This window comes from Lissotriton vulgaris, unplaced genomic scaffold (genome assembly GCF_964263255.1).
Source record: "Lissotriton vulgaris unplaced genomic scaffold, aLisVul1.2 SCAFFOLD_836, whole genome shotgun sequence".
Taxonomy (NCBI): Eukaryota; Metazoa; Chordata; class Amphibia; order Caudata; family Salamandridae; genus Lissotriton; species Lissotriton vulgaris.
The window spans coordinates 541,482-557,123 of NW_028241934.1; the positions used below are offsets into that span (position 1 = coordinate 541,482).

Consider the following 15,642-nt stretch of genomic DNA (forward strand, 5'->3'; position numbering starts at 1 on the left):
TCAATCCAAGGGGAAAGAAATAGCAAACACAGTAAATTGGGAAACCGCTCCTGGCCAGAACTCGCATAGTGCAAATAAGCAATTCCCTAGGGCAGCAGTTCTTATCCTTTTGACTACTATGGGCCCCTACTGTATCATTCTTGGAACCCAGGGACCCCCACTGAGTCTTTATTGGAAGCAGTGGAGACTCAGCCCAAGCAATGTCTATGATTTGAAGCTCAAAATAATACACAAAAATGAAAAAACATGTTCACATCAAACAAATGCCCAAATAATGGAGTATTTAATTTAACTCGCAATTAAATTTGTGAAGGTTTTCCAATGTCTGTTTTGCTTATCTTTTTATATATGCGTTAATTAATTTTAATGTATTTATTTTAACATTTGATTTTGTAAAACTGTTGCAGTCCTTATAGGAGGCTGCCTTAGTATATAGTGTAATCTCATTTAAGTTAAGCACCTTGCACTAATCCAGACAAACCTTACGGTGATTTTAGTGGTTTTGGACAACCTCAGAAAGCGCTCTAAGCAGCAGCTGTGGAGAGCATCCTTCAAGCTTATCGTAAAGGAGTGTTAAGCAGCTTTTTTTTACCAGTACTAATCTTGCAGTGTAGGTTAAACAAAAAAGAACCATGCAGTGTATATATAAAAAATTCTTATTTATTACACAATGCTTACCAACACAATGGTATATCTCCTACCCGGAGATATAAACACAAATACACAACAATACTTATGTTGTAAGAGGTAAGTAAGCACAATACACAGTGGTCTCCAGAGAGAGACCAGACCCTATACTAAGAAATTGGAATGCGAACTGCAACCACAGTCGATACTTGGACCAGGAGACTCCGAAGTGCTGGGGACACAAGGAACCAAGAACCCCGCAGAGGCTGTGTACAGACTAGAAACACAGGCACACACTCAAAAGAAGTCAATGGGAAAGTTGTGTTGCAGTTTTGAAGAAGGACCCTTCCCAGTGTCCCCCTAAGAAACCCAGTGGAAGACAGAAGGTTGGAGAGTCATCTCACCCGTAGATACCCCAGAAACCAGGATACATACATCAGGGAAGCTGGGTTACTAGGTGTGCAGTGACGACGGAAATCGCTGTAGACCACAATGGAGGACTTCAGTGAAGCTGCCTCTGGCGAAGCCTCTGCAAGAGTCCAGTGGAATCCAAGGGTGGATTCTTGAAGAGAAGAACCTGCGAGCATAGGGGACAGAGTCTATGCTACTCACAGTTGACTAGTAGGCACGGAATGCCCATGCCCACTGATGTCTAAGGATGCAGTAGTGATGGCAGTGATCTTGTTGATGCAGCTGTAAGGACCAGGTGACGCTGAGGAAGACCATGAGCCGTGCACGAGCTGTCCCACGTCGGACGTTAAGAACCAGGGGCTGGTGGTGTCTGGTGGGAGCACTAACTAGCCTTGGCAGCAGCAACAGGTGTGGAAAATGATAAAAAAGCAACGCTGGGCCCAGCAAGGTCCAAGGGACTTGCCCAAGAGCAGAAGAGTCAGAGCAGGCCCTAAGCAAGCAAGGAAGACCACTAAAGCAGGAGAAGACCCTCGAGAGAACCCACAGGCTAATGGCACAGGAGTAGCAAGAGGAACTGGAGCAGCTCACTGAAGATGAAGGCCCGCGGTGCACATGATGCGGTGAGGACGAAGATCTTGGCAGGAAGAAATGCTGTAGGCTGGAGCTTCTTGTAGCCCAAAGATCTCTGCCAACAAACCTTGGGAACAGCAAGTCGATGCGGTGCACAGGGGTACGGTCCCAGTGGTTCAGACGAGGATACTGGCCTCAAAATTGCTGAGAGGTCAGGTCTCGAGGGAGTTGCAGAATCACCACCTGCGTTGCAGAGCCTTTTGAAGTCTGTGGGATGTCAGGAGCAGTCCACCTGTCAGCTTTGATACTGTGCCTGCAGATGCAGGGGAGGGACTCCTTCACCCCAAGGGAGATTACTTCGAGAGTCCTTGGTTCGAGACCAGGAGCAACAGGAGTCTTTTGTGATGCAGTCTTTGTTCCAGGCGAAGGTCAAGTGTCTAGATGGTCAAAGAGTGATGTGGTTTCAGGCTCAAGTCTTTTCCCACAATGAATCTGAGGACCCGCCCACAGGTAACCCCTTTTATACCCTAAGAAAGGGGTTAGGACGACTCGGGGATCCCTCCCAGAGGAGGAGCTGGACAGAGGGAAGGATACTCCCATTTCCTTTATCCAATTTAACACCAGGGCGGGAGCCAAGGGCTCACTGAACTGGCTCCAACCGGAGTATGCAAGGAGGGCACCAAAGTTGCCCTTCAAAGTAGTCTGGTGGCTCTGGCAAGCACCCCACCCCACCCCAATACACTAAGTCCTGCCAGGGAGGTGGTCACACCACAGTGATAGGAAACGTATTGTCCCTTCCCTTGCTCGAGCTTAGCTCAGCAGCAGGAGCGCAGAATCGTGTCCGGGGTCAGCAGCAGCACTAGCTTGCTGGCAGACCCTGGAAAGGTGTTACCAGGAGTACTGGCGGCTTCCCAGAGGAGTAACGGTAACAGTGTTGGGGTATGATTCCAACATGTTTGATACAAAACATGCCCAGGTTTAGCACAGCTAATATATAGTTAGCCATTGCCTAATGACAGATGGCCACTATATGTAATAAAATGGAGGCCCGCACTTACAATGCCTGGAGAATCAACTCCGGTATTTGTAGGGGTGTTCTGCTCATGCATGGGCACCCACACACACGTATAACCCAGCACCCTGCCTTCAGGATTGAAAGGCCTTGCCTTAGGGAGTGACTTATAGGTTTTAAGTGTAGTAACCTCAGATATAAGAAAACTTATATCTGTCATAAGTTGTGCTAGCAGCAGCTTACACGGGCTGCAATGGCAGGCCTGTAGTTACAGTTTGAGTGGTATCTCATGGGTGGCATAATACATGCTGCAGCCTATGGGAGGCCCCTGGTATACCCGTGCCCTGGGTACTTCAGTACCATATACTAGGGACTTACAGGGGTACACCAGTAGCCAATTGTGGAGGTACAAAAGTACTTACCAAGTAAAATTTAGGGAGGAAGCACAGTGATTGGGGTCCTGATTAGCAGTATTCCAGTCAGACTAGTCAAAAAAGCATACTGACATCAGCAAAAAGTGGGGATAACCATGAAAGCCGATCCCACTTTCTTACAGTACCCCTGAAGAGACCTCATGAACCCAAAGAGGTCCCTTGCCACAGATTATGAACCACTGCCCTAGAGCATTCCCAACCCGAATCTGGCAAGAGGAGAACTGCAGCCTACTGATGACAGACTGCGGCTTTAACACAAAACTGTTTACTACATGCATAGAAAAATATTCAGTAAATCAGGTTTTTCAGTACAGTGTTAAAGGCTTATTCCTGCAACACAACAAAGGTGTTTACATCACCCATTGGAAGTTATGAATGTGTTACAGTCCCATGTAGATATTGGGAGCATGACACAGGCAGAGTAACAGAAAACAAAACATTTGAAATGAATTGCAACCCAATGTAAAAGTTTAAAAATAATATTGCTGCCAGAAAGCAGGTGTAAATGAGAAGCTCATTAATCTGACTATTATGATAGAGGTCTCAGTGTAGGGTTGCTTTACGGAGATGGTTAGGTTGGTGTGAGCCTTAAGACATAGGTCATTGTTAAGGTTAGGCTTAGTGATAGTTTTCGATTAAGGTTTAGGGACAGGGCCATGTTTATTACTAGGATAATAAATAAGGTAGCCTCCTTGGTAGCCACACCTCTGGGTTGGGCCAGGAAGCACCACACTCCAGAAGCTATGTCCTGCCATATTGGAAGTAGGCAGAAGTGGTTATGAGGCAGGAGGGAACCTGGTAGTCGGTTGACTGTCAACTAAATCCTGCCCTGAGAGCATTTTTTGAGCATAAGTAAGGCGTCGCTGGCACCCTGAACTCAGAACGCTAGAGGACTGAAAGGAGGACCAAAGAAGGACTGCCCTGCTACACCGTGGAGCCAGCAAAGAATGGCTGCACCGACATGGACTGCACCTGCAGTACCTGGTGGCTAGCAAAGGAGAGGGACCGTGCCTGCTATGTCCTGTTTGAGGAGTTTTCTCCAAAGCCCAGCCGAAGCAGAGGCTCCAAGGGTCAGAGAGCTGGTCAGTTGGCTGGCCTTCTTTTCACAACCGAGACACACAACAGCTGAGAAGCCTGCTGGGGCAAGTTGGTGGCACAGAATCTTAAACCCGCTGCCAACCGCCTGTGTGCAGTTCCAGGGTCAACGCACAAAATGCTGAGCCCGGGAGTGTCGTCATAGTGCAGCTAGGGCCCTCAGAGGATGAGTTATGGACCCAGGAAAGATTGGTCTGGGACCGCGACAGGGCTTCTGCCAGCACCAAGAGGACTTTTAGGGACCTCAACCCTGTGAGCTGGAGCCCCTTCATGAAATGAAGAGTAGTCCCAGCAAGACCCCCGTCGACCGCATCGCATTCACAGCATCCTTTGAAACTCTAAGTGACCCCAATACAGCTAGTCTAAACTTTGTGCTGGAAAAGTTAATAAGTGTCAAATTTGTTGAATTTGTTAGTACTTGTTTGCGGTTGAATGAAAATACCTTGATTTACTATGCCTTGTAAATTCTATATATTGGGAACCCTCTGGTGGATCTTTTTCGTTATTGTGGCTAACAATCCATTAAAATACAGTCAATTTTTTGAGTCAAGCCTGCTAGTGCATGCACTAGCGCATGCTTCTCGTTTGCGACACACTGTTGTGTACAGAAAAGGGCTTGGAGCCCACACATTGCTTGCCAATTGTTGTTTTCTCATCACTTTTCTTTATCAGCTTCATAATTGGCCAGGGCAGCCGAAACTTCACTTCCGATGCTTGCTGTGGAGCAGGGACCAAGCACAGATTAATTCAAGTTAATCTGTGCCTGTCCGCTGCTTGGCCGTGATTGAGGTTCTATTTATTGACCCCACTCTCCCACCCTGCAGCTCCGTCCATAGCGCTTGCATGTGTTTAAAATTGCGCTCTCCCATGCCGCATTCTTGCTTGCCCTACTACCCAATCACCCTACTTCTGCTGTCGCTTGCTCCCTCATGTGCCCATGGCCTCTTGCTCCATACCTCTCCCACCGTCATGGGGTGTTGCTTGTTAATTAACTGTATAAGTAGGATTGGAGTCCGCCTCTCAGGGTTTCCCTGGAGTACAGTTGATCGTACAAACTGCAGTTTGAAGATTTTTCTGTAATGCTGTTATCTAGGTTTCACTATTACATTGTTGATTGAGCATATAGCAGTTAAAGAATTCAGTATGCGCTGGGTTTTTTAACCCCAAAAGGTGATATAACTTTCTTTACCTACTTAAGAGTTTTTTGCATCCACAACCTAGCGTTTATCTGCCAACGCTGCAAAATCGTGTTTTTAGCCAAAAAGCCTCCATGATTCTCTGAATGACCTGTGGTTGAAATACTATGTTCGAAGAGGAGTGACCATAGTATTACTTCCAATTGGTGAGACCTAGCCTCTCACACTGTGACACTGTCACCTAGGCAGCTGCCATCTTAGAGAGAGGTTTGTGATTAAGTAAAATAAAAACATTGAAGATGGCCGCTATGTGTTCACACTCGTAGCCAACTTTCAATGTTTATTTTACCACACGAGCGCCGGCAAAGTCTTTTTGTTTATCATATAGAGACCTTTTTTTTCTTGAGTTTTAGGAATGGACTCTGATATTGATATTAGGAAGTTTTTTTTTCTCCTGGCTACAGTTTCACAGCTGTAAAAAGAGGGAAGCAAGACACAAACCATGTTTGAAGTAAACTCTATTTTGTTAAATATGGCTTGAGAGCCTCACCCGCATAGCTGCTCCAAAGTAAAAGTAAAACTAAAACTAGGCAGCCTTGATATTTGGCTGCCCTGACTTTTGGCTGCAGCGGTAGCAGGCTCCTAAGAAATACTTTGGGCCCCTGCGCTTGTTTGACATCCAAACTTTTTTTGTCCAGGCTTATGTTGTACTTTTTGCCGCGCCCTCACCACCCTTACCTTTGCTCCACTCGTTTTAGTTGCATTTTCTAAATGGGGCAAACTCTGCCAGAAGGTATTGAAGCTTTTTACGTGAGCACCAGTTACATTTTGCTAGGCCACATTCATTTGATTGTTAGGCTTTGGGAGATGAAGTGATTTGCCCACAATCGCAGGATGTTGAGCCTGCGCCAAGACTCGAACCACAGGAGGCAGCTCTGCTTGTTGCGCTACATCTTCTCCTTGCAATGAGTGTTGCTTTACTTTTTGGCGGGCAACCCCTCCATCTTTTCTTTTTTTGCATGTTTATATTTTACTATTATTTCTGCCGGAGAGAACACGTGTGCTGGTCGGTGTGCTGTGCAGTCTACGGGAAGGGATGTGGTGCATTTCAGTCCACCATCGACGTGTATTGCACTGCAATGGCCTTACTTGTTTTTGTACTTAAGTTCATTGATACTGGGATGGTTTAACTAGTACATGTTGTTGCCAGATTTATAGTACTTGAATTACCTACCGCGGAAGGGTGTAAGGATTCAGTGTGCCTTACCAGGGTACGACCCCCATAACCACCTTTTGTCAGGGGATCAATCAACTCACTGAGCCATCCCCTGGAGCATACTTTTTACCTATGCTTTCGCTCATTAATGGAACTTTAAACCAAAATCAAACTGTCTATATAACAGGAACCAAATAAAATCCTAAACTATGTCAAACGGTTTCAAATAACTATAATTTTTCCCTATGTACTTGTCATTGATCATATAGCTTTCTTGAGTGATATAGGGGGGCATGTTGGCACTAGAAAATGTACATAGACAAATGAAATAATAACGTCTTTTGTTAACTTGATAATACCCAACACAATATACCGGTGGCCTTCTGCCTTGTGTGCACTTTAACAAATGACTGCCATAGATGTAATTGTGATTGCATTTAATGCACAATGGATGCTTTTTGGCTTCTGAGGCTGGAATGCTCAGCGAGCGGACACAGCTCTCTTCCCATTTCAGCGAAAAGATCGTGGGGTGAAATCCCATAGATGGGATGGCTGAATGAAAGCTGCGCAGACTTTCTTGACACGTGTATTACCGTAGAGACGTAATTTAAGGCGTACCCACTTTACAGAGATGTTTCCTATGTTTTGGACACCTATAAACTCTGCGCATGTCTTAAATCTACCGAACCAAGCGGTATCCTCTTATCCAATACATGTTAAGGTAATGGCTCATGAGAATAAGGCAGTTGTAGAATAGAGTGCAAAAGAATAACGTGGCTTTTTCTCATTTTCTGTTGACGATGACACAAACAAAGACACGTCTTTCAGAGCCGTCCCGACATCCATACTTAGATGCTCGGTGTCCTGGGACTGACAGGCAGCCCCCCAATAACGAGCATTGGCAAAGCCATTAGGTTTTGCATATGCAAAATGTATTGGCTTTATCACCGTTTTGTTATTTTTGACATTTTGCACAGCAGTTGACCTTCTGTGCAGCGTGGCCTAAAGTACAAAAAAAACAACAAAAAAAACCCAGATATGGCGCAATATTAAGCCATGCTCCACAAAATCCCAACTGCCTTGCAACATGTAAAAGAAACATTTGACAAAGCCAATAGATTTTGCATAGGCGAATCCTAGAGATCCCAAATGGTAGAGAGGGGCCATTCCAGGCCTCCATGTGGGTAAGCCACCAAGACATCTCCCCTTTCACCTCCTCCGAGAGGGGAACCAAGTGTTCGTAGGTCAAACCCCTCGGCAGGTGATGCGCTTTTAGGCGCTGCAGAGCTCGATAATGGAGGGGCCCCGGAAATATTGCCTGAATGAAGGAAGAGAGCAGTCCCACAACTCTGGCAATCTGACGCAGGGAGGTATGAGATTTGGAAATAGTCTGCCTCAGGACATGCCAAATTGTGGCCACCTTTATAGATGGAAGGCTCAGGGAGGCTCGTAGGGAGTCCACGACATCCAATATTCAATTCCACATGTACGCCGATGACACCCAACTTTATCTCAAAGTACAATCACCCAAAGACATTATGCTCTTGAACTCAACGATCAGAAGCACCCAATCATGGTTGGCCGCTAATCATCTCAAACTCAATGCTCTTAAAACAGAGTTCCTCTTGATCTCACCCCCTGCGAAGATCACTACCACACAAACCTGGCTTAAACACCTAACCGCACTCAATGTTCACCCCACTATCGTAGACTCAGCAAAATCTCTAGGCATAACACTTGACACCAACCTCAACATGCAGGAACACATCAACAAAGCAACTAAGGGGGCGAACTACCAGATCAATACCCTAAGGAAACTCAAACCCTTCCTTCCAGCCAAAGATTTCCAAACTGCGGTACAAGCTCTAGTCATCCCCCGAATAGATTACGGCAGCATCGCCCTCTGCGGTCTCCCCCTAACTACCACGGCACCCATAAGAGCTTCTCTAAACGCCGCAGCGAGACTCATCACCGGATCAAAAAAGCACTCACACATTTCCCCTGACCTGAGAGCCCTGAACTGGCTGCCTTTTGAAGCCAGAAAACATCTGAAAATCGCCTGCATCACGCACAAGGCGGTCCACCTGAGATCACCCGGATATCTCGCCCAGAAGCTGACGATTTCCGGAGGCTCTAGAAACACCAGAGGTACAAACAATCTCTTGCTAAAGCCCCAAAGATTCCGCAAGGAAAAAACGTATAAACGCTCCTTCTCAGGAATGGCACCCAGGATCTGGAACTCACTCCCCACTGAAATCAGGCTCATCTCCTCTACCATACTTTTTAAGAAAGAAGTAAAAGCTATCCTCATGGCTAAATACACTTGAATTATTACTGAGGATGATATTACAGACGTTGGACCATTCAGATCTATTGTGCTTTTCAGCATTTTTGTATGACTCGTGTTACTGACCTGTCTAAGTGTTTACGCTATCAATTATTTGTATTTGTTTCATTATTGATGTATTTGGTTTACTATGTTCCCACATGTACCTTCCCCACCCCATTTGTTATTTACTCACACGCTCTTCCTTTGTCTGTAAAGCGCTCTGATATCTGCAAAGATCTTGTTCGCGCTATATAAAACTTTCAAAATAAAAAATAAATAAAATACGACAAACCCCAGGAAGACTATGCTCTGAGATGGGGAAAAAACTGTTTTGTCTTTGTTGATGATGAAGCCCAGGCCTTGCAACATTGAGACCGTCTGCTGAAGCTGTACACACAGCTTCGTGGGGCACTGGCTCATCAAAAGGATGCCGTCCAGATAAACGATCATCCGGACACACTGGCTCCGCAGGACTTCCACCGCCGGGTGCACCAGCTTGGTGAAGCACCAAGGGGCCGAGGAAAGTCCGAATGGAAGGGATGTAAATTCGAAAACCTGATCCCTCCAGAGAAACTGAAGAAAACGACGGTGCGGAGGGTGAATGGGTACCACCAGATACGCGTCCTTGAGGTCCAGGCGGGCCATCCAATCGTTTGGGTGCAAAACAGCCCGAAGATTATGGATTCCTTCCATCTTGAAATGATGGTAGACCAACCACCCGTTGAATTCCTTTAGATTGATCACGGGGCGTTTGCCCCCATCTGCTTTTTCTACTAGGAAAAGATTGCTGAGGAACCCGGAGGGGTGTCGAGTTGATCGACAAATGGCTCCTTTGCGGAGAAGCTATGAGGCATCTTCATCGATCAACTGAGCGTCGGCCTGGGAAAACACTATCGGGCACGGGGGCCTCACTTGGTTGGGCTGGTCGTAAAACTCTATGTGGAACCCGGGCACGGTTTGAATTACCCATGCGTCTGCCGTAATTGCCGCCCAAGCCCCCGGAAAAGCCGCTAGCTGGCCGCCTATTCGAACTTAGTCTGCAGAAATCACACTCGCCGTTGGAGTTACTGCCGCCGGCGTTGTTCTTGAAGCCGCCTCGCCCTCTGAAGCGTTGGCCTCTGATAGGATACAAGTTTGTGTAATTGGCCGAGGTATTGTATTGTCCCCTGCCGGAGCCTTGCCCTTTGTTGGCAACATTTTGTCCGCCACGGCCGGTCGCGTGGCCCCTACCGCGACCGGCCCTTCGGGAAAAACGTTGTTGGAACACCCTTTTTATACTGGATTGGGCCTTATCCAGGGAAGTAAATGTAGAGACGAATTTGCCTAATTCTTTAATGAAAGGATCTCCGAAGAGACCCCCTAGAGCCACTGCTCCTGCCTCAGAAGAGACCAAATCACCTAGCTTAGGGTCCAACTTTATCAGCAATGAGCGTTGACGTTCCGTCGAGAGGGTGCATTTGGCGTTTCCTAGGAAGATGACCACCCTCTGCGCCCAATTCGAAAGAACGTTTGGGGAGATGGCGGCACCTGTTACTTTCGCCTCCTCCGCCATGTCCAGAATCTTCATGATGGGGCCTATCACATCCAGCAACTTGTCCAGGACCGGTCAATACCCTTGCGGGGATCTTTTACAAACTTAGCCATGAATGTGGTCATCTTCCCATCCAACTCCGGCGTTAAGGCGACCTTCCCCTCGAGTGGGGCATGGACACACCCCCCGCAGACAGCTTCTCGCTTTCTTCTCTAAGTGCTTGCAGAGGCGACCCGCCAAGAACTTCGCCACCTTGTCCCCAGGCGCTCCAAGCAGCCGAACGCGGATGAATTATTTCATCCGGGTCTAGCATACCCGAGCTAACCTGTGGTAACTCGGCGGCGGTGCCGGACGGACGCAAAGAACGCACTGACTCCTCATCCGTGTCTGCTAGGGATATCCCCCCACCCCCAGGGAGGAAGGGGCTGTCCCCATGGACGCCGAAGGTCCCAAGCCGGTAGTGCCGCCGGGGTGGTACTGGTTGCCTTAGCCAAAAAAGCGTAGCGTAGACGCTCAAAGGCATTTCTGTCCACACCCTGCGCCCCTAGAGGACCTGTCTCCCTACAAGGCTTCTTAGAGGGGGGGGGGGGTACGACCGCTCCGAATGGGAGGGGTGCTCACCGGGGCACCTAACTGGGCCTGCGCGCACTTAGCGCATTCCTCAACTATGCGGGCGGACAGGCGGTCCTCCATGGGGCCCACTATCTCTGTCAGACAGCGATAGATAGAGCTGTCCACCGCATTGAAAAACTCATCATCATCTAAATACTGATGAGATTCATCTTCCTCCTCATAATAGCCCTCCGCCATGTCTAGGTACTCCTGCAGGCAAATGAACCAATACAACTAAGGGCAACAACTAATGCAGCTAAGGGCCCTTCTGAAAGGAACACCCCCTGTATAACGATGTGGGCAGGCCTGAGGCCAACAACAGCTTTTGGGGCCTGGTGGAACCAGGGAAACAATGGGGCAGCACCAGCCTCCCAGCGCGCCGACCCGCCCTAGAAGAACGGGTCGTGTCTGCCTCCCTGTGCACTGAAACTGACAAGCAGGCAAACGCTCCTGATTCGGTATGTAAAAGTGCTAAATTTAGCCCGCAGGTGGCAACGCGGTGTCCCCGCGATACAGACCCTTCACGGGCGTCAAGTAATAGGGGTTAAATACAGACCCCAGCTCGGGGCGTAAAGGTTGAGGTGGCGGGAGGCTCCGACACAGACTTTCTCCTCAGTGCGGTTCCCGTATGTGAGAGGAACCGCGCCGAGGAGCTAGAGACGGAAGGGCTCCCTCTAGCGGTAACAATGGGCAATCGCGTAAGAGACGACAAGCGTCTCCGCGATCAACGGGGCTCTGTAAAGCAAAATACCAACAAGGAAAACTATATCAGTGCACAGAGAGCCCCCAAAATACCATTAAGGCATCAAACAACCCCAAATATATGCGCAACAAACACAAACTCTGTCAAAGACTACATCCGTGAGAGAGAGTAGAAAAAAGGCACTTAACTGGCTGCGAAGCAACGAAGAAAGAGGAAGATGGCACAAGATGGACGCCCTTTCTTCACCTCATGGACACTATGAAAGGACTAATGTGGTGCTATTCTCATGGACTGATGGGATATGTAGTTTGTTCAAACAGTGTCGTATACATATTTTTTCTAGTTAATGCTCTCCCTGTGTTGCGGGATGATAGCATTGAGTTTTGGTGCTTTTCTGTGCTGCTGTGGTTTTGTATGGTAATAAACAGTGAAGAAGAAAAAGCATAATCTGAAGCCTCCGGTCCTGACCTAGAATTACAAAGTTTTCCATCCTTGCTTAAAGTGTGGAAAACATGGCCCTCCAAGAATAGTTATAAAAATCTTTCACATATTTCTATTTGTCTCATTGATTTCTTCTCTGGGGAGGTATAAGCAAGGGGCTTCCTACTTGTTTATCTTTACAGAACACAATAGTATACCAGTATCACAATAGTTCTTTCCATTTAATGTGTGACTAATCTCTGATATTTGTATGTGCAGTTCTGCTCAGAAGGAAGGACCTACTTATCTACTCTGGAGGAGACTGGAATGTGGATAGAAAGAGACATCTTATCGTTTCTCCAGACTCCTGAAGGAGAAGCAGAAGTCTCAGAAACGTGCTCAGTTCCACAGCAGATCCTTAAGGTTTGTCTATCTTGAGCTTGTTTGTGGAAAGAAATTGTAAAATGTCACATTCCCCACATTAACTGAAGGAAGACTAGAAATCCTTTTTTTTTTGTTGGCGAAATCTTGCTGCTCTGCGCCATACTTTCCAGTAAAAATATAATGTCCTATGTTAAACTAGAGTGTTGTATGTATTGGAACGTTATAAAGTACAAATCTAGCTTAGAAGGGAGAGCAGGAGAAAGACTATTTTTATATTTTTCTTTAGATTATTTTGATATATGAAAGCTTGGGTCTATTTTCCCTCCCTTCTCACCTAAACCCAAGAACATTCTCTGCGGCCTCCCTCAAGGTTCATCCTCCTGCCCAACCCTCTTCAATGCCTACATGACCTGCTTGGCCAACATAGTCGGGAACCACTGACTCAACATCCTCTCATACACCGATGACGCCCAGCTCATCCTCTAGCTATCCAAAGACCACTCCACCGCGAAGACCAACTGCTGATTCTGCTTTACCAGCATTGCCAACTGGATGCAAGATAACTGCCTCAGACTAAACGTTACAAAAGGGGGTGCTGATGGACTAAACTTTGACAAAACTAAAGCCATGATCTTCGAAAGCACCACCTCACCATGTTACGACTCCTGGTGGCCTGCCACCCAGGAGCCCACCCCCACGGTCCAAGCCTAAAACCTCATTATTATCCTGGGCAACAAACTCACCATGTAGAGCCAGATCAACGCAATCTCCTCTACCTGCTTCCTAACACTCCACATGCTATGCAAGATCACTAAGTAGCTCCCGGTTACCATGAGACGCACTGTCACCTAAGCCCTTGTTACCAGCCTCCTGGACTATGGCAATGCTCTGTGCGCCAGACCAGTATACCTCAACCACCGCCTCAGCTTCCACCTTCCCTCCAGACCCCAGTGCTCGGCCTTCGTCCCACTCGCCCACACCCCCCCGCCGCTGCAAAAGTGAAGGCTGCTCCTTCTCGTACAGTGCTGCCAAATCGTGGAGCAGCCTCCCCATCCACCTCAAACAGCACCCTCACTCCAGCAATTCAGAAGGAGGCTTAAGACCTGGCTCTTTGACTGAAACACCGAACAGCCGGACCCAGCGAATGGGATACCCTTACTATGATTAGTCCGCTATACAAATCCTGATTGATTAATTTGAGACTTGGAACCCCTAATCAAAATGTATGAAAATTTGTTATAATCTGAACCTATTTAACTTAATGTAAGGATGTCTTTAATTGATAACAAATGGGATGGAGGCCAAAATAATGGAGGAATGAGCAAAGGAAGAAAGAGGGTGAAGAAATTAGGGAAAAAGTCAGGAAAAAAGGAAAGAATGATGAGGAAAATAGCAAAGGGACAAATCATGCAATTATAGCATTGCACAAGCCGTAGTTCTAATCATCACCACTTGCAATGCCCCAATCACTCTTCCCCACCAGTATAGTTTTTTAACACCTGCTGCTCATTTGTAAACATACTTTTGCTAATGTCTTGGCAAACTGTGTTTTAACCCCTATACCAGAACCTACTGAATCCCTTAAATAAAATAGTTATTTATCCCCTGACCATTACAACAAATCCCCTCATGTCCACATGTAAAGCGTCTTTAAGTCGGATGGATGACATTCATTTCAACTCATTAAAGAAATGTGCCCCTTTCTCCCAACACCATAAATATTCAATTTTGCAAGAAGATGTTTGATCTAACCTGCGGACCAATAGGAATAAAAATTTCTGTTGATCTATGATTCACAGATTTTGGGTAGTAGGTATAACTCCTTGGAACAGCAGAGATTATAGCGTTGCACAGTAGGATCTATGTTTCCAAATGTACTTTACTGTTTCAAATGGTTTTGGTTAGTCTCATAAAAGTTACATGTCCAGGTGCCAGACTGGATCCGGAAGATTTTCCAACATAGCCCCTCCACACCAGTAGGGGTGTCTTGCTGTTCTGCGTCGACTCTGCTCTTCCACAGAAGTGACGACTGGTATATAGGTTCCACCCAAGTATGCTGATGTCACTTCCTTTCTTTCCGCACCATCGTACGTGGAGCCTACTTTTTCCTCTACAGATGAGCCCTTTTTCCCAACACAATTCTTTCCAGTGGGTAAGGGAACATGTTCCCTCCTAAAACTTCAAGGTTTAATTCTTGTAGGGACAGTCGCAAGCAAATACCTGTGATAGATTTGCATGACGTGTGCCTATAGTGTTTGTAGTTGGGCCACAACCCCAAATCCTGAGAGGAGTGTGCCCTGATGTACCCTAAGGCGATGATGAAAATGTAAACACAAGCTGTACAATGCTGAGCACCATAGGAAATTTCTTTTGAAGTCAGGGACACTCACTGCGCCCAGTGTTGTTGCAGTCCAAGTCTTCGTGTAGGTTAAAACCCAAGAAGACGCACTCTCCAAATGAGAAGTCATAAGGACATGTCAAGGTGCCCTCCGGTCTCGCTCCCTTGTTCCCGACCAAAAAGCAGATTGCACAGCTGCTCGTAATGCGCTAAGAATATCTGGGTCTGTTGGCAACACCACACCAGACTTAGGTGTTTATGTAGGTATGCATGTCAGGATTTCTAAAGCGTACAGCTACTCCAAGGAGTGTCCCAGCGCTATTGTAGAAGGTTAGAGAATGCAAAGGGACAGAATTAGAGAGTGAAAAGGCAAGTTATTAGTTGCTTTCTGAAAGCTTGTTCATTATTCATTTGGCGTAACTGAGCAAGCATGCTGTTCCAAGCTTGCAGGCCCTGGAGGGAGAAAGATCTTCCTCCGGTTTTTGCTTGTTTAACCATTGGATCTTTGGCAAAATGGCTGAGGAATCAACGCAAGTTTCTTGGGGAAGAGTAGAATTGAATCCTGGAGGACAGATATGCCGGTCCAGAATGGTTTAGAGCCCTGTCCATAAGAGTCCGGATCTTACACTTGATCCTTTTTTTAATAGGAAGCCAGTGTAGGTTCCTCAGATGAGATAAGATCAAGGCTTGCCTTAGTAATTGAAGAGCCAGATTGGCTGCGTCGTTCTGAACCATTTGTCGTTTCTGTAGCAGATATTGTGTCAATCCCGCATAAAGGACATTGGCATAGTCCTGTCTGAACACCACCAGGGCCAGAAGAACAG

At 46.8% G+C, this 15,642-nt stretch overlaps 1 protein-coding gene across 1 annotated transcript in view; it reads left to right on the plus strand.

Moving 5' to 3' along the window:
* Positions 1–15,642, plus strand: part of LOC147669133 (condensin-2 complex subunit G2-like) — a 399,698-nt gene that overhangs the window by 277,222 nt on the left and 106,834 nt on the right. Inside the window, exon 21 of the mRNA XM_086948201.1 lies at positions 12,376–12,519. Coding sequence (XP_086804327.1) covers positions 12,376–12,519 — 144 coding nt within the window. The remainder of the gene's footprint in view (positions 1–12,375; positions 12,520–15,642) is intronic.